General features: G+C 41.8%; 1 protein-coding gene across 1 annotated transcript in view; it reads right to left on the bottom strand.

The window, feature by feature from the left end:
- Positions 1-2,437: 2,437 nt before the first annotated feature.
- The window catches only part of PLEKHA8 (pleckstrin homology domain containing A8), a 31,350-nt gene continuing 17,694 nt past the window's right edge, over positions 2,438-16,093 (bottom strand). Inside the window, exons 8-14 of the mRNA XM_074538009.1 lie at positions 14,882-15,041; positions 14,387-14,472; positions 13,698-13,756; positions 12,286-12,416; positions 11,718-11,788; positions 10,420-10,481; positions 2,438-9,504 (exon numbers count right to left, since the gene is read on the bottom strand). Of these exons, the coding sequence (XP_074394110.1) occupies positions 9,307-9,504; positions 10,420-10,481; positions 11,718-11,788; positions 12,286-12,416; positions 13,698-13,756; positions 14,387-14,472; positions 14,882-15,041 (767 nt within the window). The 3' untranslated portion in view covers positions 2,438-9,306. The remainder of the gene's footprint in view (positions 9,505-10,419; positions 10,482-11,717; positions 11,789-12,285; positions 12,417-13,697; positions 13,757-14,386; positions 14,473-14,881; positions 15,042-16,093) is intronic.

Raw genomic sequence — 16,093 nt, 5'->3', positions numbered from 1 at the left:
CGGCTGGGACAGAGCGAGCTGGGCGAGGGTGGCAGCACAGCAGAGGTGGCACTGCCCAGCTCCTGCCGCCTGCAGGAAGAGATTCTGTCCAGCTGCTAAGCAAGACAGCAAGTGGAAAGCTACAACCTATAGGAAACTATGTGAGGCACGGCTGGTCTCTGAAGACTACAGATGAGGTGGCAATACCAGCACTGGAAACAGATGCTAAAGTGATTGGAAGATATTTTGGCAGAGATCCGTAGCAGGGGCAGGAGCCCTGGTACAAACAAATTTATCAAAATGCATTTTGGAGTCTCAGATCTGTTTGATTTTGGGAAAACAGGGAGCTGTTCTCTCTTTGGCATTGCTCAGGCCACACACCAGTGCATCTTGCTGAAAGCAGCGAGGTACAGGCAGAGAAAGCAGCCAAACACTGCTGGTTGGCACAGCACCCACTGGGGATGCAGTATCTTAGTGAAACTCCTTGCTGACAGCTCTGGAAGGCTGTGTCACCAATTTCAGCTCCTCCTGCTGCAGGCAGAACTCCTGCACTCAGGGTGACACCCATGACTCCCTAGAGTCATGGGTAAACAATGAAAGACCCTTGAGAAATTTTACCAGACCTTGCAATTCAGGACAGCAGCAAAGAAACACAGGCTGGTAAAAGATGAAGCTTAGGGGAACGCCAAAACAAAACAAAAGCTGGAAAAGCCTTCTTCCCTAATCCCCAAAGCTGGGGGTTGAGCCTGTAGTGCCAGCAGTGCAGCTTCTCTGAGAACTATTCCCTCACAGGGGCAGGGCAGGGAAGCTGGAAACTTTCTACAAATGATTTTTTTTTTTTTTTGCAACATGCAAGAAACAAGTCTAAAACCTGTGTTAGGCACAGGAGGAGTGGAATAAATACCTGTTCATTAAAAAATATATTAATATATTTGGGCGAATGTATTGAAATATTAGGAAAAAAACACATGGTGACATCTTGGACAAAGGCATTTAAATGGACAGACAGCTTGGTTGCACCAATGTCTGGAAAGGTCTGGTGAACTGCCACATCTCCTGCAATTCCTCATCTCAGTCCTCATATTTGTGCTTGATTCTTACTCTACCAGTTCTCAAATGATAAGACTTTTCTTTCCATGGCTAAAATTCAGGGAACAACCTTGCATAGATGTGTTAAACTGATGTTTAAAATCTGTACTCCAGGTTTTGCTGTAGTGCTGAACTATGGTCCCATATGTTGCATTTCAATAGCTTATTTCCTAGAGGTCAGCAAAACTGCATGCCAGCCCCGTGCTGCCTGCAGAGTAGGCAGGGTTTCCAGCTGGGCTCAAAGGAAACCAGCCCACTCAAGGCTGCACTCTGCCTCACTGCCTTGGTCATAGCTTTGGTGCTGTGAGCTTGCACTGTCTTTCCCTCTTAAAATCAGAAAACACAGGTTTTATCCATAAGACAAACCCTAAAGAAAAAGAGTATTTAAGGATATTTTGGTTATTACAGAATCTACTGTGTCCTCTTTGACACTCCCAGTTTAACAGCAGCATCTGTGTGTTCCTACAAACCCTACATGCTCAGCACACCAATTTCTTATTTTGAACCATGGATCTAGATTCCTGCAGGGATAGGAATTTAGCAGCCAGCAACACATGCCCTGACCTTTACCAACAAAAATGGCAAACTGTCAAAGCTGGGGCTCTTTCTGCAGTTCATCTGGGATCCTGCAACAGCAACAGATTCACTTTTCTAACCAGCAGAAGTTGCAGTGAGGTGACACTTGCCTGGGAGGTATCTTTCTGTGCGTGGGATTTCTACCAGAACGTGTCTGTGCAGGGCTGCTGCTCTGTTTGGCTGCTCAGAAGAATGAGGCAGTTTGCAGAAGGGACTGACGACTCACACCCAGCCCTTGCTGAAGCAAATACAACTCCTGGCCTTTGCAAGGATGATGCTCTGGGGCCAGCTGCAATTAGAAGGGTTCAGAATCTCCTGAATCCCATGGGAGACAGCAGCTCTGGCTGAACAGTGCTACTGTAATGTGCACCCCATCCCACCCCTGGCACAGGGCTGGTTAGGCAAGGGCTCCTCTGCAGCTGAGAAAATGCCTCTGCCACAGCCCAGCTCTCTGCCTGGTTGCTGCCATTAAACAGAGGGACTTGCCCTTGCTAGAGTGACACGACTGGGTATCACAGATCTGCTGTCAGGTCCATGCTGTCTTCAGATGGAGAAAGAAAAGGGAGAGGAAAGGGATTTGTCCCACCCAGGTTAAGGTGCCCCAGTCCTTACCCGCATCTCAAGATGACCACACAGGAGTTGCTGAAGTCTTTGAAATCTCTATGGAAGACATTCAAGTCCAAGGATAAATAATACATGTAATTTGAAAATACAAATTCCTCTCACCCTGCCCAGCTGGGTTTTGTAACTACAATCTTCCCATATTTACACTGGCCAAGGACCCACAACCATGTGCCAAACACAGCTTTTATTCTCACAGTCTGAACAGGCTTCACGTGTGTTAACATTCTTCATACAAAGATACATACAGGCAGTTTCTGTCAACCAGAAACATACTGGTTTCGACTGTTCACACAGTAACCATAACAAATGGAGTCCTGAAGAGCACTTTAGGCCCTATATTGTAATAAAAGAAACAAAATCCATGCAAGGAGAAAAGAAGATTTAAAAACATGCTTATTTAAAATAAGTTTATTATAATGAAATAATATAAAAGTCTGTCAAAGTCTTAAAAACGCTCCAAACAAAGAGACAGACGCTGTAGATTTGAGAGATGATGCAGACTGGAAACTTCAGAGTATTTCAGACTGAACTGCTTATGACAGCACAATTTGTGCAAAGCTTACACTGAGAGAGGTGATTTGGGGGGCGTGAACAAGCCCTTAGAATTCAGTAAATTTAAAGTGTGAGGCAATATACCTTCTCTTTGTCTTTAAATGTGTTTCAGTATGTATATGTTTTACTATGCAAAGTAAGGCTTACATAAAGCTTAGCTTGACATTGATAAAAATGTATGCCCAAAACTGCCTTGAAAAAAAGAAAATAGGAAAGGAAACCATAAAAGCAAGCTGCCTTGGTTTTCAGTTTAATTATCGTATTCTGGAATGCAATTTACTCATATAGTTTCAAGTAGACATAAATCTCAAACTTTCAACATGACTTTAAATAAAGGAATCAATAAATTTTGGACACCTTGAATGCTGAAATGCAAAAGAAAGTTGACATACTTAGTGTTAAGTAGAAATAAGGAAATGAAAACAAGGAAGTTTCATATTTAAAAAATCCAGCTTTAGTACACCTGAAGTATGTGGGGGAGAAATCTTATACCAAGAAAGGGATATTAAAAATGGCAATCTAAGACTGCATTTTGAAGAACTGCATGCCAGTGAGATGGTGCACGTGTGTGTAAGGAAGCATACGCCTATGTCATAACTTCAAAGCAAGTGCTTTAATCCTTGTGTCAACTGTGAGCAGGATCAGCTAGGGCCTGGGTTTGCTCAGAGCCAGTAAGTGCACTATGACACCCCTCCTGCACAAGGGAGGTTTTGTATTGCTTGGAGCAAGCAGAAGTTTGCAGGGTTTGTTCACCAGGGGGCTACAGAAGGCATCAACAAGGCATGAATTCAGTTATTTCACACTGCTTTTTTTTGGTTTGTTTTGTTATCTGCACTATGCAGGCAAGAGGAGAGAAATAAGTACTAACTAAAACAACAAAATAAAGCAACAAAACCAAAAAACTTTGTGCTTTCATCCCTATGAGGCAGAACAGCCAAGTCTGAAATGCCCCAATTTACATTGCCTGCCAAAGAATTAATTTCTGAATATCTGAGTTTATATTTGCATGCCTTACAAAACATCCTGCTTTGCTCTGACAGCAACAGCTTTCCTAGCAAAGCACATGACAATGGATAAAAAAAGGAAAGACAGGTGGGGAAAAAGGTCAAGACAGCCAGGTAGGAACAGGCTAATGATCGTCCTTGGTGTCTGAAAGGCAATTTAAGCTTCCCTAAACGTTATCACAAAAGCTGAAGTGACAATGAAAAGAAAGGGTGTGGAAGGTGCAGCATATGGACATATGTAGCAATTTTTCTATAATGGCTCACACCCCTTTGCCAAAGCAGGCTGCAAACACCTGGGGCAGGTTTTGGGCATACTTTTTACATGTCCAACCAACTTAGCAACACCTTTCAAACAAGGAAAGATTTCAAAAGCAAACAGCTGTAACTTAAATCCTGATGATGCTTTATAAAAAGCTTTCAAGTGAAGGTACATGGCTCTTAACTTTAAATGCATCTGTTAAAGGGAGATCCACAGCACAACAGTGTCAAGATGAGACGCTTCAATGACTCATTATGTTTACACTAAAGCACTTGAGTATACAGTTCATATTCTACAACTGTAATGTCACAGAACTTCAATATGGAACTGAGTATGGTGACTTTAAATAGCAGAGAGGACTCCAGAACACAGCTTGTTTAAAAAGAGAAAACCCCACACAAAATAAATAAAATAAATAAAAGTATCTGATTGCTAAGCAGAACTCGACTGAAATTGAGCTCTGCTCTGATGTCAATGACATTATATGACAAAGATGTGTTCATGATCTCTATTCAAATATGCTGACTGTGATTAGTCAGTACTACATAGCACTTCTATCAGATTGCTTTGGGATTTACCATGTCTCAGCAAGGATGCACACTGCACAGACACTGCCTGTCTCACATGCTGTATCAGACTTCTACGCTCAGCTATACTAACTTCACAAAAAGCAGCCTTACTCCCCCCTAGGGTAAGGCTGTGATTACTCTTATTTCACCTTGGGTAAGTAAAATCCCTGAGAATATGCAACTGTCAGACACTGAAGGAAACAGCCAAAAGCCTTTCTAAAGGAAAGGGACGCAAAACTTCAGACCAGCACAACTCAAAGCAAAGCAGCTCATGTGAAGTACAGACAGCCAGGGTGCTGTTATCTGAGAGTCATGTGGATGTCTATCAGTGCACGGGTCAGTTGTTTATAAATGTCAGCCATTAAAAAAAAAAAAAACACAACAAAGAAAACAACCCTAACTAATCAACAGACCAAACAGATGAAACAGAAAACATCGACCTTCTCTCCAATTCTAAATTTGAAGGCCAAAAATTAGTTGCTTGTTCTCTACAATTATTCTAATGCCATCCTCTCTGCTTGCCAAACCGACACCACAGAAAAAGACAGTGAGTTGTCCATCAGTGCATTTGCTTCCACTTGGTCATGGCCTACTACACCCTGAGAAGTGTAACTTGGAGTTCAGCTCTGCAACACGCTGCATGGGTTTCTTTCTCAGTGGTCGTTTGACTGCAAAGATAGCATTCAGAAGTCTTGAAGTGCTCAACGCCCTGCAAGAGCAGTGCATGGAGAAGTGCAAGTTTTGAAGGCAAGGAGATCTTGCTCAGTTCATTCTCTGCAAGGCCCCTGTTTAACACAAGCACAGAGGGGTCTCCTGGAGCCACGGTCTCCTAAAAACGTTCTCAAGCACCAATTCCAGAGTCCAGATAAAACAACTTCACACAAAGCAACAAGATGAGAAAGCCTGCTCTGAGGCAGGATGCCATGCTGATTAGAGAATATGTAATGTGGAACACTCTCCCTGCTTGGACGACACAAGAATGGTAGAACTTAGTAACTGGAGCTAGTGGCCCAATGAAGCTGTTCTTTGCCTACAAAATAAAGGCTCCTGACTTTCTGAAACAAATTTTGCATCTGATGAACACCCAACAAATTAGTGGTTCTCCTGCTAGTTAAAAAACAAACCAAAACAAAACAGAAACCCCAAAAATACCACCAAACACTCTGATCTGAATATACTTTCCCACTACTGGAAAAACTTAAGAGAAAAAGGAATTCAATTGTTTTTGGTGATCTGACAGTTAATTTCTAGAGAAGAGGGATCTCTTCCTGATCTTCCCATAATCTAGCTGATAATTTGTAGAAATGTGGTCTCCATTATCTTTCCAGACCATTCAGCTAAAAGCCATTACAGTGAAGTAACAGAACAGCTGAAAACCATGAGGAAACTACACAGGGTGGAAAGTTGGTTGTTCTCCTACAGGGGTTGTTCTCCTACTGCTAATTCACACTTAGAATTAGCAGACAACCAAATTCCAAAAGCTCTTAGCTTCATTTTTAGCACTGTGACTAGTGAAATAATTGAACAGAGCTTTGGTCAAAAGCTTTGACTTTGTACTCACACACATAATTTAAGAAAATCCACAAAACTAAAACCTGATTCCTTCTGATCCCTCTCAAGTTCCTAGGAACTAGAGATGGGTAAAACTCAGAGAAGATGACAGAGCAATTAGTCACACTATTTAAAGAGTCTCCTGGGAATCTGGAGAGGTCCCAGCTGACTGGAGGCTGGCAAGCATTGTCCTGATTTTCAAGAAGGGGAAGAAGGGCCCTGGAAATTACAGGCCTGTCAGCCTCACTTCAGTGCCAGGTAAAATCATAGGAAGGACCATTCTGGGAGGTATTGAAAAACACCTGAAAGACAATGCAGTCACTGGTCACAGCCAGCACAGCTTCATGAAAGGGAAGTCCTGATTGTCAAAACTGATTTCCTTCTACGACAGCCCACTTACTCACTCAGGAAAGCCAGCTGATATCATCTTTTTGGACTTCAGCAAAGCTTTCAACACTCACAGTAACCTTCTGGACAAGATGTCCAGCACACAGCTCAATAACCATGTTACATGATCAGAGAGCAACTGGCTCATGGGCTGGGCACAAATGGTTGTAGTGACTCATCAGGCTGATGCCCTGTTCCCATTGGAGTTCCACATGGCCCCATCCTTGGCCCTGTGCTTTTCAACATTTTCATAAATGACTTGGACACAGGACTGGAAGGGATGCTAAGTAAGTTTGCCAACAACACCAAATTGGAAGGAGCTAAACTGAGATTCCCTTGAGGGCCGGGAGGGCCTGCAGAGAGACCCTGAAGAATTGGAGAGGGGCAGTCACCAAATCATGAAGTTCAGCAAGGGCAAGGGCCAGATTCTGAATTTGGGACAGGACCGTCCTGGTTGTGTGCACAGACAGGAGTGACATGCTGGAGAGCAACACTGCAGAGAGCTCAGGGTGTCCTGATTGATAGCAAGCTGAATCTGAGTCAGCAGTGCCCTGGCAGCCAAGAGGGCCAACCCTGTCCTGGGGGGCAGACACAGCATCGCTAGCTGGGCAAGGGATTGTCCTGCTCTGCTCTGAGCTGGGGTGGCCTCACCTCAAGTCCTGGGGGCAGTTTTGGGTGCCACAATATAAAAAACCCATTTAACCTGTCAGAGAGTGTCCAAAGGAGGGCCACAAGGATGGTGATGGTCTGGAGGGGAAGCCTTATGAGGAGGTCACTTTGTTTGATCAGCCTGGAGAAGGGAGACTGAGGGGACACCTCACTGTGGTCTCCACCATCCTCACAAGGGGAAGAGAGGAACAGACACTGATCTCTTCACTCTCCTGTCCAGTGACAGGATTCAAGGACATTACACAAAGCTGAGTCAGGGGAGGTTTAGGTTGGATACCAGGCAAAAGCTTTTCACCCAGAGGGGACCGGACACTGGAACAAGCTCCCCAGGGAAATGGTCACTGAGCCCATCTGAGTTCAAGTAGCTTTTGGACGATGCTCTCAGGCACATGGTGGGATTCTTGGGGTGTCCTGTGCAGGGCCAGAAGTTCGGCTTGATGATCCTGACCCCTTGGGTCTCTTCCAACACAGCATATTCTATGACTCTATTAATGTCTAATTAGAGTCCTGCTATCTTTCTTTATACAGTAAGTTTGATGTTGGCCTTTTCTTCAAGTATCACATGCTTTTCTTAAAGCTCACAATGCTAGGTTCTTTAGAAAGGATCAAGTATTCAGTGTGCAGAGGCTCCTGTCACAGAGCAATGCAGGGCAGCAGGTCTGTAGTACATTTATTTTACTAACAACACTGGTTTTAGCCTAGCAAAAGCCAGCACTACTACTGTGAGTATGGCAACACTGCCTTGTGTATATAACACTGCCTTACTAATTCTAAGTTCCTCATTAGCAGAGTCTTCACCACTCCTACACATGAGTTAAACTCAGCTCTTTGTACAAAGCCATCTGAAGCCCAAGGTCAACAAAGAGAGACCTGCTTATGCCTTGAACTGGAGTAATTCACAGACAGCCTTCTGCTTGGCCATCAACACAACTAGAAATTTTGCTGCTAACAATGTCACCAGCTAAAAGGAGTTCTTCACTATTTTAACAGCAGTAATGCTAACAAACACATTTTTATCTGTATCAGCAAAATGGGAAAAAGAGGAAATCTTTCTTAATTTTTAGTCACTTCTAAATAATTTCAAAATTCAAGATTTGTAATTGGTCCCATGTTTAATAGCTCCATCACAAATTTTAGCTTCCCGTATACTTTACTCATTTCAGGTCCCCTTGCATGTAGTTTCTGCCCATAATGACAGTTTAGGAAAGATTTTAATGACATCTGCTTTTCAAACTGCTAGCTGTACTCAACTTAAAAGCAAGTATTACAGTTTTGCATTAATTTGATTCAAAAAACCCCAAAAACCTAAAAGGTTTATATGGCAGGGAAGCCACAGCACATACTGGGAGCTGGTCAGGGAACACAACATCCTGTTTGAAAGTCTACACCTTGGGGCCGCTCAGACCACCAGCCACATACACCTGTGGTGAAGATCTCTGTAATATTTGGATTAAAATGTTTATTTAATTTAATAAATATCTATGCCATGCAAATATATTATTTGCATTAAAGAGCTTCAACCCAAATTGAAGGACAAACTCACCACATTGTAAGCTGGTGTTTAGCTGTCCTTCTCTTCTGCTACCAGGGTAACAATAACTCTCACTATCCTCCTACACCATGGCAGGGAGTGGGCACAGGGAATGGGAGAGTCAGAGGCAGCAGCACCTGCCTGGGTGCCAAGTGTTGACACAACAGCTCTGCTGCATGAGCAGGTCTCTCCTTAGGTACAGTAGCAAAGGCCGAATTCTACTCTGTTACTTTTATGAGGTGAAGAGAAGAAGAGGTGCACAGGCAGAAGAGAAACAGTCAAAAACATTCACCACGGACATAGTTATGATCCAAAGAGAGACAGTACCTCTGCATTTAAACGCAACACAAGCCTAATGAAAATATAAAAATCACACATACCCTTCCCCCAAAACACTCAGCACCTTTCCCACCTGAAAAGATACAATGAACAGAAATGATGTCCCAAAACCAAAATGGAAGGAATCTTTGTTAACAGACACAGTCCCTGAATTTTTAAGATGTGGTCTTGCTGTAGTTATACCACCTCATCTGACTCCAAACCATGTACTTCATAGAGAGTGTCCAAGATATTTAGCTGCTTTTCCATGGCTGGTAAGTAAATGTTGAGGTCCCTCTGCATTCCTTTGTAAAATGTTTCTTCCTGAGGATCGCACTCATCTACAGACAGAGCTGCCACAAAATCTTCATATGTTGGAGCTGCCCTTAAAGCTAACTGGGAGAGGAAACAAAGCTTTTAGATTTGCAACATAGAATGGGAAAAGAAATACAATTAAAGCCTTGAAAAACTTCTAAGACTTCCCTCTTTGCATTTAGACTGCATAGCTTCAACTTAATCACATGTACATGCATATGTTGAGAATTTTAACTAGAAGGGAGGTTAACTTTATAAATATTATTTTTTATTATTATTTTTGTGTAGATCCCCAGTTAAAGATATCTTCAGAGATGCTAGACTTTTAGAAAGTGTTTGTGCATCATATTTTATATAAATACATTGGGCACATCAGAAATCAATTAAATACAAACCCCATATAAAGTACAGTTTGTCAGGGGAGCTTCCAACCCAGTGTTACACACCATCACTAAATTCTCAACATGCTCTTTAGAAAGCTCTCTCCAACAATTCTGCTCCTCTCAAAGTCATGATTGCCTGGATGAGGTTTTCATTTTTCCCTTTGGAATTTCAGTGATAATTTTCCAATGACAGACACAAGGGGGAGCTGCCAGACTGGACGAAAAGTTTCCTCTATCCAACTCCCCACACACACTGTGCTAACCCTGTCTGAATGCTCTTCATATTCAAAGCGAGATCAATCTTCAAAAAAGCAACCTCAAAACCTCTTTTCTTCATTTAACAGCCCTACAAAACTGTGCTCAAAAGCACATAATTAAAAAATTGTGCATGCAAATGCAATCTGCTTGTTTCATCTCTGGAAATCAGGCCCCATCCTGAAAGCCCAGTACTAAACACAGTGAAAGCCACAATCCTCAATTTGAAAATAAGGTCTAGCAAAGGAATCTATTAATTTTAATACTTAGCATTTTAACACAGTTTATTAATTACATACAATATGAGATCACAAGGACAAGACCCCCAGTTCTGTCAGCAGCCAAGATAAATACTCACAGCGAAGACCCCGCGGACAACCCAACCATGGTGCTGCCGTAACGTCTTTCCATAAGCATTGTCTTAAAGGAAAAGAAAATAAATCAAGAGATAGATGTATGACAGTTTTAAGTTTGCATCACAAAGAGAACACAGAGCTTAGAGATGACTATTCAAGGGTATATTTCTGCTATTCAATGTAAATAATGGCTGTTTCTGAGCAGACTGAAAGGAGATGACAGATTTGGGATTTCTGCACTGGGGTCTCAGCTCCCCTGTCAAATCTCCTTCAACTCATCCACAGCAAGTAAGTGTTCCAACAGACAGGAAGGCTAATGCAAAGTCTAAGAAAATACTGTATGGAGCGAAATTCCAACAGTAAACCAAAGCTGCAGTGGTGGTACAGATAGAGAAGAGCTTTTCAGGGGAAGAAAGCAAATGAAAAAGTAGAAAACACCAGCAGCATGACTCTGCTGCAGACACAGAGCAATTCAAGGAGCAGTTCAGTGCTGAAGCCTTCAGACTCAGAAGGTCCAATAAGTGCCTAATCACCTTCCATGGTGTTTAACACCCATATCTGGGAGCAATGTATTTCAGCCTCATTCCAAGAGCTGCTACATACTTCAGTGTAGTAGTTTTTTTTACTAATCCTATAAGGCAATTGCTTTGCTGTGTAAAAGAAGATAACATAAAAAGCTTTAAAAAAGCTGTTTTGAATTTGGTTTAAAGGATTATTACAACATTATACTGCATGCATGTAGAAAGGGTCTTGCCCAGGAGCAACCAAGTAAAGTCTAAGAGGAGTTTGTATTTTGTTTTGTACTTACTGTGGTCAGTAGCTTGACAAAGAAAGTGTCAGAAATTGTATACTTGGAAAAAAATCCTTCTTCTTTGTTAAAACCTCCCTTCTAATTCATGCAGGCAATTCACAGCCAAATTGGCAAAGAGGTGATTTCCAAGAATGATGGCCAATCACACAAGGAATTAGAAAACTAACAAAACAGCAATTATACATTTGGGAGCGCTCCCACTGCAAACCAGTAGAGAAATTTGCATGAGTCAAAGCACTTGACTGTCTCCTCTGCCAAAAGTATGCCAATTAAAGGAATCTTTATTTGCTAATGAATTACATTTACAGTTATCTAGTAACCCATCTCAAGGCAACCATTTTAAAAAACTGCAGTTTTCAAAAATGTTATGCCTTAGAGATCACTTTCCTCATCAGCCACTGAAGAAAAGACACAGGTTCTAAACAAGAAGGAAAGTAGTCAAGCATGTGAATTTAGAAGCAGATGAAGAACAAAGCAATTGGCACTTACTCAGAGCTGTTTGGATATTCTTCTCCCCATTCTTCACTTCTGTCAAAAACCCTTTCAAGAACTTTAAACCTCTGCCAGGACGAACCCATGAAATAAAAAGAAACCCTGTTTATAAGAAAGTAATCCAAAGTATAACAAAGCCCCCAGAGTTGCAATACAACTCCAAAGTGCAATAAAACTCAGTATTAAGGGGCCAATTTCAATCTGAACAAAATTGCAGCCACCTCCTCCAGCCTCTCTCCCAGTCCAAGGGAAAAATACTTTGCTAAACATTTCTACTGCAGCTTGAAATCATCTGCTTGATGCCCTAGCCAAGAAGGATCAGTCATTCACTCTAACTTCACTTTTACAGGAAAAAAGTTTGACTGCAATGTTTTTCTCTGGCCTTTTGGCAAAGTTGCAGTGATACAACCACAGAAAGCACATTAATCTTGAAGCTGGCCAGTTTGGATTGATGGAGCCTGTGGCAAGTAACCAGCCTGCCCCACGTACATAAGATTGCACTGGTGAAAGGCTCCTCACTGCACCAGCAGCTCCCAGTGAAGGCAGCTACAAGGCCATTCATTACCTTTTCAGCCACAGGAGAGCCTCTGTAGCAGAGTTTCTAACTTGTGCTACACCTGCATTCACTTCATGGAGCACAATCTTCTGAAGGGTATCAAACTCTTCTTTGTTGGTTATAAATTTCTGGTTTATTTTCTGGAAAGAATATAATAGGCAAAGCTTTAGGTCTTTTAAGGCCCAACAGGAGCTTATAAATATCCTCTGTTTACCAGGACTCTTCCCTGCCAAGAGACAATACAGATTCCCAAGGATGTCACACACTCCCCACGGCACAGCATGGCTGCTCTGACACCCTGGGCATGTCATCACTGGGCACACCCCAGACACATCTGGCTAACACAACCAAAATAAAGCATCTCAGCCAAAAATTTACATGGGACCTACCATTTCTGTCCAACAAAATGCTTGAAGTTCCCATGACATCCTTCCTACTGGAGGAAAGGAGTTAATTCAAACTGCTCTTCAAGCAAAGTCTCATTTGCCCAGAGCTTCAACTACAAGCCAAATTTACCTTCTGACCACTGCAAACTCTCAATATTACACTTAGCAGTGCTCAGCATGCCTATGGTTCAGTTTATTCCCAAGTTTCTGTACACAACTCCTCACGCAAACAAAAGAGAAAATATATAAAGGGCACACAAACAGATTTTTCTTCTACATTGAAGGAGTAGCTGCCTATCACTTGGTAATAAATATTCTATGGTTTCGTTCTTTAAATAGCATTCTTTTCTCTTGCTATTTTCAGTCTTCCAGTGGCTACCTTCTAGAAGATAAGCAACCAAACAAATCTGATTGTATACAACATTCCTTAGCACACACTCAGAAGATATATTTTGCCTTTACTTCTTTTTTCTTGAAAGAAAATGCTACAAAAAATCTTGCTATGAACACATTTTGGCACATAACTAGTATTTCAAAGGTTCTTCAAGGTTCTTCAGAAGGTACTTGAAGCTGGAAGAACTTCCAGAACAAGAACCAAGCCTGCATGGGTTGCCCCAGTCTGCTGAGAAATTGCTTCTTAAACTGCTTCTCAATCCTACTTGATTGAGCAAAGGGGCTTTTCCTCCATTCCCTCCATTTGTTTTACAGGTTAAAGTCAACATTGCTAACATCACATCATGACTTATAACCTATACAGCTCAGGATCAAAGTCACACTCATTTGGTGTAACAGATGTTTTACTTGGCAGTCAATCAAGTATTTTATAAGTTTGCACACAAGTGGATTTATTAAACACAGCATGTACTGTCAGAACAGAATTAGGGGCATTTCAGTGTTTTAAGCTGACAGATGGTAACATTATCAAATATTAAATAACCTTCCAGTACTGACTCCTACCACATAGATTCTTGAGCACTCGGGTCTAAAGTAGATATTTTGTTTAAAAAATGAAAACCAGTGCTAGAAATTAGTTACCTTGATGTTGCCTACAAAATCCATTTTAACTGGAGCAAAAACAGTCGGTCCCAGCTTGTCTACGGAAAAAAAAGAGCCAGATTTTAAAATTGTCTCTTTTTCCAGTTCTCATGTTTTAGTAAAAATGAGTTTCATTTACTCATTTCACAAATGGCAGGAAAATACTAAATGAATGACAAACTGATCTTTTTCTCTGGTATAGAACTAATCCATCCCAGTTGCTACACATGTTAAAATTCTCTGACCTACAGTTCAAAAGTCTTCTAAAGGCTGCAGGCTCACAGAGCCACCACATCCACTAGATGGCAGGGGTCAAGCTGGTGGGGGGCTGTGCTAGGTGAAGATCAAAGTCTTTGGAAAAACCAAATAGAGGGTACAGCTGATGGTGTGCTGTCATCTGTACCAGACTGTAAGGCATCTATGCTGCTTTTCTGAGGGGGAGAAATTGCTGCTCCATAGAGACACCTAGATTGCCAAACAGCTTATATGTGGGTCCCATCTCAGTGAGAGTGGATCCTCTTTAAAGCAGAGGGGTAAGAAATATGTACTGGTACCAGTTAAACTGATTGTGGTTATACTGGTTCTATTATTTCACTTTAGTGCAGAAACAAATTTTCCAACCCGACTGCTCCACCTTTGCTTGCTGCTAGCAGCAGTCAGAAGGAGTCAGAAGAAAAGCAGCTGCTTACCCAGAACAGGCACAATTGCGTAACACGACTCCAGGAACTCCTCCGTTGGTATGCCCTCCTCCTCCCGAAGCTCAATATCACTGAACCTGGTGTCCAGGACAAGCAGAAAATATTGTTACCTTAACTGTTCTTTTTATGTAACTGCCAAAAGCAAAATTAGATTTCCTGTCTGAGTTATTTGCATAGAGGGAAAACTTAGAGACATGAAACCACCAACATGGCTTTTGTTTTACTATGTTAAAGTAATTGACTGCAGAGAACATACTTTGGGTGGTGTGCAAGCAAGGCCTGCAATTACAAACAAGGAAAAACCTCCCACTTAACTCTGTACAGCTAATTTTACAAAAGGTATCTTCTTCCAATTACTGTGCTGTAGGCAGTCCTGTCAAATAATCTCAGTAAATACAGCTCTACAGACAGAAAAAGTCTTAAAAATAAGTCAATTTAAGGCTTAACATTAAGTTGCAATAATCCTTTTAATTGAAACTGTACTACCTATTGCTCATGACACTGAAGAAGGTAGGAGAATCATTTTCATTTCTTTCCTCCTCACACAGAGTCAATCCACTTAAAGAATTTGTTTCTGACTGCAGCATCTTGTGGGCACCACATCCTTCTACAGCTTGCAGCTTGTCCTCTCTATCATCTTTAATGCCTAACATTTACAGGAAACAAAAGAAAAGTTACATACACATATTGTTATTCCTTTTCATCAAAATGCCTTTCTATTTGAAGGAGGGCACATGGACATCTGGATAATGCAAGTTTAAAAGCATCCCTGCCAGCACCACTGCAGGTTTGGTAGATGCTCAGACCACATTTCAAGCAGTCACCTCCCATTTCTTTCAACCAGACAAACCAAGCACCAGGCTGCAGTACAGGTGAGCCCACACAACCTCAGCAAGGACAGTCTTGTGAGAAAGAAGAGCACTGAAGAAGCAATTTGGTACAGTAGGGAGCTGACTCATCTCCTTGAAAGGAAGATTACTTCTCACACGGTTGTAACTTTCCCAGTATTGCTGAAGTGCCATAATGCATTTTCAAAAGCAAAAGAATAATAGCATAACATGTTTACTCCTTCTGACAGGTAAGCAAATTGGCTGCTTAAATGGACACTTATATGCTATCAAAGGTTGCTATGTTCTCCCTGATTTCTCTAAATATCTTTTAAAGTTTTCCAAGATCCAGGTATATCTTCCCTACTGTGGTTGGTTTTATTTCTTCTCTGGGGCCAAGTACATCTGTTTCACATAAAGTACAAGAAAGACAAAGGAAAGAAAATCTTTCATATACATCCCTTACAAGGTAAGACCTTTGGACCTCATGGAGAACTTCAGAGAACAAGTAAAGAAGGAAAAATGATTCACAGCATCTGCATCATACAAGCCATAGCTACAGCACATCTTGCTGCCAGACTGTCAAACCAACATCCAGAATTTCCCAGTGAACCTGTCTTTCCAGGAAAGGAATACTCTCAAGGGTCAGTGAGGATTAAAGAGAGACATGAAGTGGAACTGAGCTTCTGGCTGAAGGGATCAAGCTGCAAGGAACTCTTTTCCTCCAGGTGACAACTGAGAGCAGGCTTACAGCAGTGCCAATTAGTTGCAGAACCACTGAACAAACATGGTGCTGGGTGAAAAGAAAACCCCTCATACCCAGACCAGCCATTCTCCAGCCTCAGACATCACTGACATTCCCAAGCAAAGT

The sequence above is a fragment of the Zonotrichia albicollis genome, chromosome 1 (assembly GCF_047830755.1).
Source record: "Zonotrichia albicollis isolate bZonAlb1 chromosome 1, bZonAlb1.hap1, whole genome shotgun sequence".
NCBI classification, from domain to species: domain Eukaryota; kingdom Metazoa; phylum Chordata; class Aves; order Passeriformes; family Passerellidae; genus Zonotrichia; species Zonotrichia albicollis.
The sequence above is the reverse complement of the archived record's forward strand: the minus strand, read 5'-3'. Positions and strand labels throughout refer to the sequence as shown.